General features: G+C 41.6%; 1 protein-coding gene across 9 annotated transcripts in view; it reads left to right on the forward strand.

Moving 5' to 3' along the window:
- Window positions 1–10239, forward strand: part of cnppd1 (cyclin Pas1/PHO80 domain containing 1) — a 77159-nt gene that overhangs the window by 42346 nt on the left and 24574 nt on the right. For all 9 annotated transcript variants that reach the window (XM_069935916.1, XM_069935915.1, XM_069935923.1 and 6 more), the window contains 2 exons: window positions 90–151; window positions 3360–3477. In XM_069935916.1, coding sequence (XP_069792017.1) covers window positions 90–151; window positions 3360–3477 — 180 coding nt within the window. The remainder of the gene's footprint in view (window positions 1–89; window positions 152–3359; window positions 3478–10239) is intronic.

Here is a 10239-nt window from a genome sequence, read left to right on the forward strand (position 1 = left end):
GCGGAGATTGATACACGACTTCATTGACTGGATATGTACTATGTGACAATTTGCACTCAAAGGTTTCTTTTTGTCTCATGTCATTACAGGATTGGAACCTGTATGTTAATACCCAGGAATTCTTTGAGCTGTTGAGTCGTCTGGAGGGAAGGTAGGTCTGCCATTGTTGGGTGTTGGCAAGGAAAGGTCGCTCTGCTTACAGACTTCACACAAGGCTTAATACCAATGAGGCTGTCAGATGTCCTGATGTTGTGAAAGAACATCAGAGATTGGAACAGGAATGGACCATAAAAATCTTTGGTCTGCTTCATCATTCAATAAGATTGTGAATGGTCCTGTTTCTCAGTTATTTTCCTGTCACATGTACTAATGTTCAGTGATAAAGTTTGTTTTGTGAACAATCCTTCTGACATCTCATACATATAAACAGCATGTCAGACATAGTACAGTTACAGAGAGAGCTCAGTTGTTAGAGCAGAAGCAATACAATTTTACTTCTGTAGGGTTCAGTCAGGAGTCTGATAATGGCAGGAAAGAAACTGTCTTAGAATGTGGTGGTGCGTAATCGCACATTCGTGAATTTTTCCCCGACAGGACAGCGTGAGGAGAGTGTGGCCAGGGTGGGATCATTCTTTTAATATGTTGGCTGCTTTTCCAAGGCAGTGGAGGTATAGATGGAGTCGATAAAAGGGAGAGGGGGGTTTGTGTGATGGACTGAACCATGTTCACAGCCCTTTGCAGTTTCTTAATTTTGAATCCCTTCACTTCATTTGTGTCCAAATGAAGAGTCCGTGGTATCAGTTTATTCCAAGTTGAATGGTCTCAACTATTGAGCATCCTCAGTTCGCTGGGCAAGATGCGCAATCCATTTGAGTGAAGCGATCTCTCCCTATCTCTATTCTAAATAACTAAACTTCTATCTTGATACTGTGAGCCCTTTAATCGTCCCTCTGCTGAGACTGTGAATCCTGTTACACCTAACCAAAATAAGGAAAATGTAAAAGTGTAAATTTCTTGATTTTTAAAGTGATCAATTCAACAGTGCGCAAGCCCAATGGCAGCAGTCTTTACCTTGTCCAGTGAAATAACAATGGCCAGAATCTCTCACTTGACCAAGCTCACCACTCCCCTGCCCCTAAGAACAACAATCCCAACTTCTTTCGAATCAGGGACATAGCCTCAAGACTTGGGGAGGTACATTTACGAGAGGAGTGGCCCTCCCAAAGAGTAGTGAATCTGTGGCTTATGCTTCCTGTTGAAGCAGTAAAAGATGCTTCATTAAATGTACTTAAGTCATGAATAGAAAGATTTTTACATAGTAGGGGAATTAAAGGTTATGGGCCAAAGAAACCCAGGACTGAGCCACTAGACACAGTCTTCCACTGGGTTAGATGATGTTTATTGTTTATTGTTCTTCTTTGGCTTGGCTTCGCGGACGAAGATTTATGGAGGGGGTAAAAAGTCCACGTCAGCTGCAGGCTCGTTTGTGGCTGACAAGTCCGATGCGGGACAGGCGGACACGATTGCAGCGGTTGCAGGGGAAAATTGGTTGGTTGGGGTTGGGTGTTGGGTTTTTCCTCCTTTGCCTTTTGTCAGTGAGGTGGGCTCTGCGGTGTACAGCGTGCACATGACCCAAAATTCTTACTTGCCAGTAATTGATTAAACATTGATTCAGTGACCTATCCAATCAAAACTGAAAGGTCCCACTCAGAACTGCTTTGAGAGAGAGATAATTCTGAGAGAGTTAAACCCTAAACCTAGCCTTCTCAGCTGTCAAAACTAAATTTTCATTCAAAAAAGTTCAAACTATTAAAACTTTTCAAAGTTATTTTACTCATTGACATACAGACTGGCCCTTTGGCTCACCATATCAAGCTCATTATCATTTGATTGTACACATACAACCTGACGAAACAGCGTCTCTCCAGACCACGGAGCATGCACAAAAGCCCTCAATACACAGTATCTGAGGGTCCCATAAATAGTCAAAATAAATGGTTTTGATTTAGAAATACATTTTATCCATCTGTCTTAATTCAATGTACTGGCACTGGATTCTAGCCTTCTAAATTTTATTTCCTAAAGAAAATGAAGTGCACAAGAAATAATTAAAAACTTACATTTCGATCAGTTCAATTAAATTTTAAAAAGAGGAAATTATCTATTACTTTTCTTCCAAATGAAATACTTGGATCTGTTCCGCTTGTCATAGTTTCGATAGGTATTCCTCCCAGCTTTAGTGCTGAAAGATCCACAAAGGTCTGTGTCCTTCAGTGCCTTCCCTGACGAGTCCAGAAGAGAGCACAATTGTCCCGAGGTCGATTTTTCATCTGTGGCTTTTCCTGGAATTATTGCTAAGTGGGAGTTCCAAACTCAAACGCACCAACAAATGGAAGTTCAATATTATGGATGTCAGTTCAGTTTCTGCTGTTCTTGAGTTCTGCTTTCAATGTTCAAGGGTAGAGTAGTGTGTATAGTTTTGATGATAGTATTCTGGGAAGGATGTTCTTGGCAACGGAAGGAGTGCAGCACATGTTCACCATGAGGAAAGATTAGGTCAATAGACTTAACATTCACCAGAACAGAACAATGAGAGAGGATCGTATAGAAACCTACAGCATTTTTACAGGACTAGAAAATTTAGATCCAGGAAGCGTTCCCGAGATGGGGAAATCCATGACCAGGGGTTGTAATACAAGCAAGAGGCACAAGTCGTGTGGAACTGATGAAGAATGGTTTCTTCAACCTGTAGAATTCACAATCACAGAAAGCACTTGAAGCCCAATCATTAAATAAATTCAAGAAGGAGGTCAATACAGTTTATAAGGCTAAAGAGATCAAGGGATATGAAGTTTTCTGCTGAATGGCCTATTCCTGCAGTTTTCTACCTTTCCATTGTCCAGCATTTTTCACGTTGGGAACACCTCAAAATGTTTTTAGACACAATGTTTTTGGAACCAGTAGGAAACAAAAATGCCTCGGTTGAAGGAACTCAGTGGGTCGGGGAGTTGAGGGGGTGGAAGGAATTGTTGACCTTTCACGATGAGATCCTGCATCAGGACCAAAATTGTCAACAATTCCTTTCTCCCCACAGATTCTGCTCGTCCCACTGAGTTTGTCCAGCAGTTTGGTTGTACCTGGGCTGTGAAGCACTTTTCACCTCAAAATACTTGACAGCCCTTGAAATCCTTCTGAAGCTGAGGTAGTCGTTGTCTTACTTTGCTGTGAATTCCTGCTGCACATCATGTAAGCACCTCTAAATGTTCACAACCAGCTCTGCCTCATTCCCTTACAGGAACAATTGCATCATTAACCTCGCATGTGTTTGGGATTTTAATCTTGCTCCTCTTTTTTTATAGGGTGGCTGAATCGCAGGGACTAAAACGAGGCTGGTTCACATATACAGACTTGTGTGTGTTACTGGAGCAGGCACTGTGGCAACAAGTCTTTACAGAATTGTACCAGCATGTTGTTAAGGTAGCATCCATTCACACCCTTTATTAGTTGTTTGATTCTTGATAAGGGAGGGCTCAGAGCAACCAGACATGCAAGTTTAATTTGTATTAACTGTGAGCAAACATGGTATAGCTGCTCAGTAAGTTGAGTCATTGCAGTGAGGATAACCTTGTGACAGCTACAGAAACTGAACAGTGATATTTTCATTAACATTTCCCATTCCTGGGACATGGGTGAGGACGACATAGCAGCATTTAGTGGTGTGGAATCTTGGCGGAGTGGTTAAAGTTGGCATTCTCACGTCACCATAGTCCTTTACTGGAGCTCCCTGGGTGTGCCAGATCTATTTGGTACAATTTCATTGCATGCTACTGTGAAACATAGATTAATAAAACTGGTCCCCGTTATTAATTCACACGTTTGCATACAATTTTCCTTTGCAAGAAACTGTGGATATGGACTCTATATCTCATTCAATCTGTCTGCATTACCCTTCCATAAATAGCCCCGCTGAGACTTATCACCATCAATTCTCTAATCTGGCCTGAGTGGACTCGATGGGCCAAATGGCCTACTTCTCCAATATGTTGTGCTCCTATATCTTATGAAAATTTCTGAAGTAGGATCAGGTTTTCAACCAATGCAGAAAAGACTTCCAGGATACAGCTGCATTGTAATTTTCTCCAATTGCCATTCCCTCATGAAGCTGAATGTTAAACTTTAAAACTGGTGGGGGGGGGGGGTGGGGAACACAAGCATTTTGGGCCTCTTGGGGGAAACGGCAGGGAATCCGAATTGGTTGATTCCTGCAAAGTGCCTACGTGACCTTGGCTTGCCAGTGCTGTCTTCTGTATCATTATGTTCCATGATTTTAAGGCAATTGCAGAAGTATATATTTACCCTCGACCCCACACTTTCACCACATCAAATTGTCAAGATTCCTGAAAGTACAAAAGAAATTCTAGGAAGGCTTTGCAAAAGCATTGAGATTATTATTTACCACTGCTTCCTCCTGTCAAGAGTGAGTAATTTGCACATCCGCTCTTTCCCTGGATGTATTCACTGTTTCTCCCCTTATCACCCATTACACGTGACCACCATGACAGGTACAGAAAGTACCATTGATTTATAAATGGACAGTGGATCGAGAACAAGCAATCTCAAGCAACTACCAAATACACTTATCCACATCTACCAAACCCCATAGGTGCTGGACTATCTTGTCTTCATCGACCTTGAAACGGAAATATTCACTAACCTATGTGACTCCAGACCCCAGAATATTATTGATCTTTAAATGTCACTTGAAATAACCCAGTAAGCCACTCTATTCAAGGCATCATTATGGATGGACAATAAATGCTATATGCATAACAAAGGTTATGTTCCCTGAACAAGTAAATAAGATGAAACAGTGAGTTTGAAATTAATTTTTGGTTACCAGAACTATACTGGCATACTGTACTAGCAGGACCGGTGGCTATGAGTGGTCTTTGCCTACCAATGTCCTGCTCTGTTAGGCAAATTTGAAGCTTTTTATCTCTGTACCTTTCAAACCGTGTAATTAATAGTTCCAAAGAAGTGGGAACCTCCATTTTGGTTCTAATGGGTCAGACCAACTCTGGAACTGGTGTCAAGTGAGATTTTAAACAAAGGGTTAATTACCCAAGTTATATGAGTGGGAGTTTATTATATTATACATGTACAGTGTACAGATGCACCAAAATTATTACTTGACGCAGCCACACAGATTAGTAAGATACATCATCAACAATAGTATAAATTAGTTTGCCACAATATACCATCAGAAAATGTTACGAGCCCAGAGGACGCCAAAACCCAGCAGCAATAGACATTCACCAAGACAAGTATTTACTTAAATAAAAGTTGTTTTCAACTATCTTTAAACATGAAAACAGAATCAAACTTTAACTTATCTCTATACTTAACTATCCCAAATTAACCCCCTTCTAATTCTAAGCGCACGTGTATGTAATGTGTGTGTAAATTTAAGAAAAGTTCTTTGGTTCACAGTTCAATCTCACTTCTCCTTCTTTCAAGTTCTCTAGTTGCAGACAATTCTTATACTGTGCACAGAACTTAACATGTATAAAGTTCACCAGGCTTTGGTACTCGAAAGATAAATGTTTACCACTCAGGAAGGTTCTTGTAGGGTTTGCAGAGAGAGATTTGTTGTTCAAGGATTTCCACAACTGAGGTACCACCATTAGTCACCTCAATGTCTCGCTGATGAAACTTGCCTCGTCAGGGTTTTCCAGATGGTAACCTCTTTCTTTCAGGCTCTCACAGAGTTCCTTTCTGTTCCACTTATTCCAAGGGAAACATCAGACAGATAGCACTTCCAGCCATCCACTGCTCTGGAACTTTCTGTTTCCAACCAGCTCTTCCTAGCTTGCACTGTTCAGCTCCTTTCAGTGTCAGACACACAAGCTGAGAGAGCTTATTGAGATTGGTCTCACCTCTCTCTCTCTCTCTCCCCCTCCCAACTGAGACTGCCAGGAAGCCCATGTGACTCTCTCACTTGCAAAAAAAAACCCCACCTTCTTCAGCAAACAACAGGAGTTCTCCTCTCTTGGTCAAGCTGTTGTTTTAGTGACCTTTCTGTGAGTACTATGCGGAAAGGTCAGAAGCCTTGGAGTTATCCAACCATCCAGCCTGTCTCCAATTCCAACAATTGTCTATGCATTTCATGATGTCATTTCAATTAGCACCTACTTGTGAAATGTGCATAAAAGTCTCCAAAGATCCTGCAATTTTACTGAATATGAATTCTTAAGTCTTTCAAATAAGATGTTTTAAAATGTGTGTATGTACGTAACCCACTAAATCTTACCAAATTCTCCCAATATTTATCCATTACAATTGAAAAAGAGGTGATAAATATAAAATGATAGATCATTATTCACAGTTGCAGATAGTGCAAAGAAGAAAGTGACTGTTAAATAGTGCAGACAGATCTTTTGGTGGTCCGTTAATAGTTAGGGTTAGGTCAGTTCGAGAGGTTCAAGAGCCTGATAGCCAACTTGTGTTCTTGCCTCCTGTAAAGACTGGATTGGGACTCATTGTTAGAACCAGACCATAGAACACTACAGCACAGAAAGCTGGCTATTCAGCCCTTCTAGTCTGTGCCAACCATTATTTCGCTAGACCCATTGACCTGTTCCGCTCCATAACCCTCCAGACCTCTCCCATCTGTGTATCTATCCAATCTATTTTTAAAATTGAAGATCAAGCCCGCATTCGCCACATCAGATGGCAGCCTTTTCCTACCACTGAGTGAATTTTACCCCAATTATTCCCCTAAGCTTAAAACTATGACCTTTTGTATTTATCTCCCCCAATGTAAGTGTAAAAAGCCTACTTGCATCCACTCTATCTATTCTTCTCATAATCTTGTAAAACTCTATTAAATCTCCCCTCATTCTTCTTCACTCCAGAGAATAAAGTCCTAACCTGATTAATCTTTCTCTGTAGCTCAGCTCCTGAAGACCGGCAATATCCTAGTAAATTTTCTCTGCACTCTCTCAATCTTATTGATACCCTTCCTGTAGTTAGGCGAGCAGAACTGTACACAATATTCCAAATTTGGCCTCACTAATGTCTTAAACAACTTCAACATAACATCCCAACTTTTATACTCGATACTTTGATTTATAAAGGCTAAGATGCCATAAGCTTTCTTTAAAACCCTTTCTACATGCAACCTTCAGGGAACAATATATCTGTATTCCCAGGTCCCTTTGCTCCTCCTCACTTATCAGTGCCCTACAATTTACTGTTTGTCCTACTTTGATTTTCCCTTCCAAAATGCAACACTTCACACTTGTCTGCATTAAACTCTATGCCATTTTTTTGGCCCATTCTCCCAGATGGTCCAGATTCCTCTGCAAGCTTTGAAAGCCTTCCTCGCTATCCACAACGCCTCCTATCTTTGTGCCATCAGCAAACTTGGGGATCCAATTCACCCCATTATCATCCAGATCATTGATATAGACAACAAACAACAATAGTCCCAACACAGATCCCTGAGGCACACCAAAACAATCACAGGCCTCCAGCCTAAGAAGCAATCATCCACTACCACTCTGTTTTCTCCAATTCAGCCAATTTCAAATCCAGTTTACAATCTCTCCATGGATACCTAGTGTCTTAACCTTTTGAACTAACCTCCATGTGGGACCTTGTCAAAGGTTTTACTAAAGTCCATATAGACAACATCCAGAGCCTTTCCTTGATACCTTCTTGGTAACCTTCTCAAAACAACTCTACAAGATTCGTTAAATACAACCTACCACGCACAAAGCCACGCTGACTGTTCATGGCCGTCCAAATATCTATATATTCTATCTCTCAGAAATCCTTTCAATAATTTACATACAACTGATGCCAGGCTCTCCAGCCTATAATTCCCTGGTTTACTTTTGGAGCCTTTTTAAACAACAGGACAACAGGAGCTACCCTCCAATCCTCTAGCACTTCACCCATGGCTATGGACATTTTGAATATATCTGCCAGAGCCCCTGGAATTTCTGCAGTAGTCTCCCTCAAGGACTGAGGGAATACAGTGAAACCTCGTTAGAACGCGATTCATTAATCTGCGGAATCACTTATAGCCTGGGTGTCTGTGGACATTGATTTCTATCTGTACATGATCTTTGCCCTCATCCTTCTCAATAACTGCTCTAACATTCTGATTCCCTTCCCCCTGAAAATCAAGTTTATTATTAAATTTAATTTTATTTTAATTTAGACATACAGCACAGTAACAGGTCTTTCTGGCCCACAAGACATGCCGTCCAAATTATCCTATGACCTCGGGATATTTGGAAGTGCGTTCTATGTTTCCCATTGACCAATTCGGCATACTCATAATGAGATTGAGGCACCAACTTGTATCCATTAGTTTTCTGCTGCATCTCCCACTATAACATTTTTTGGAAGTCTTAAAGGAAGAAGGAGTTTAACCAGTTCCAGCCATGTGACAAGACAAACAATTATTAATAGGTCCAATAAGACCATTGGACCATAAAACAGGAGCAGAAATAGCCCATCGAGTCTGCCCCACCATTTAATCATGAGCTGATCCTATTTTCTACTCAGTCCTGCTGCCTGGCCTTCTCCCCATAACCTTTGATGCCCTGGCTAAGCAAAAACCTATATATCTCTGCCTTAAATACACCCAATGACCCGGCCTCCACAACCGCCTGTAGCAATGAACTCCACAGATTCACCACCCTCCGGTGGAAGAAATTCCACCACATCTCTGTTCCAAGCGGATGCCTTGCAATCCTGAAGTTATGCGCACCTGTCCGAGACTCTCCCACCATGGGAAACAACCTTGCTACATCATCTCTGTCCTTGCTTTTCAACATTCAAAATGTTTCAAAAATGTTATAGCTGTGGAAATTACACCGACATTAGTGTTAATAAGAGTCCAATATTTATGGTTTAGGAAAATAACTGGTTGGGTTTCATCAGGCAGTAAGTGTGGAGGCTTTTTTTCATATAGAATTGACGTTGTCAGGGACTGTCCTGTGATGACTAAAAGAATCTCCTGCAAATAGCTTTGACACATCACCATGCTTAGTTAATGCAAAGTGCTCCGTTAGGCAACCTGCTAGATGTTTCAGTAATGATTTTGATTTACTTTGGTTATGTCTCATGCTGGGTCAATGTCAGGTGACTGATCCTTTTTTAAAAGAAAGCACCACATGGCAATACCATCATGTAGGTTAGGGCAAAAGGTATTCGGGAACATTGCCCTCCACATCGCATTCCATCCTGAACTGGAAATGTACTGCTGGGTTTAAGTCTGGAACTCTGCTCCCATCAGCTCTCCAGCAGTACCTTCCCCAGAAGGACTGCAGAGTTTTAAAAAGGCAGCTCAGTATTGTTTTATCAAGGGCAGTTAAGGATGGTGCTCTTGCCAGGGAACACTCTTGTAAATGAATAAAAAACACGTTGCATAGTTCGAGAAACACGAGACCGTTGATGCAAGAATTTGGAGCAAAAATTATACTGCTGGAGAACCCCATGATTAATCAACATCTTTGGGCAGGAAGGAGTTATTGGCATTTTGGGTTGCGACCCTGTGGGGAGGGAAGATTGTCAGTATAAAGAGGGAGAGGGGTGAGACAAAGACCAGTCTGCGATGGGTGGACCAAAAAGGGGTGAATGATGGGTAATATGGAGCCAGGTGGGGAGGGGGGTGGGTGATGGAGTTGGGAGACTGAGCTGGGTGGATAATAGATAGAAGCAGACAAGGAGATAGAAAAAGGGTGATATTGGGGCACAAAGGCGTGCAGTGCTGGAACCTGATAAATAAGGAAGGCGAGAATGGGAATCGTTAAAGGAGAGGTGAAGGGCAAAAGGAACCAGATGAGGGAAGGAATCCAAAGAGTGAAATGTGTGGGTAGCAGGAGGATGAAATCAGGAATGGGAGGAGGACAAAAAGTGCATCAAAAGGAGAGAGGGAGGAGGTACGCAGGAGGTAAGGGTTACCTGGAATTGAAAATTTCAATGTTCATACCATTGGGCTGTAGAGTGCCCAGGCAAGAATATGAAATAAAAACACAAAATGTTGGAGCTCAGCTAGTCCAACAGTGTCCTTTATGTAGCAAAGGTAAAGATACATTTTGGACTTAAACCCTTTGTCAAGGTATGAGAAGATATTGCCAGGCATCCAAACAAAAAAGTGGTGGAGTGGGGGAGGTGGCAAAGGCAGGAGATGATAGGTGGAGAAAAGAGGGAGGGGACAGCAGT

Source organism: Narcine bancroftii, chromosome 4 (genome assembly GCF_036971445.1).
Source record: "Narcine bancroftii isolate sNarBan1 chromosome 4, sNarBan1.hap1, whole genome shotgun sequence".
NCBI classification, from domain to species: domain Eukaryota; kingdom Metazoa; phylum Chordata; class Chondrichthyes; order Torpediniformes; family Narcinidae; genus Narcine; species Narcine bancroftii.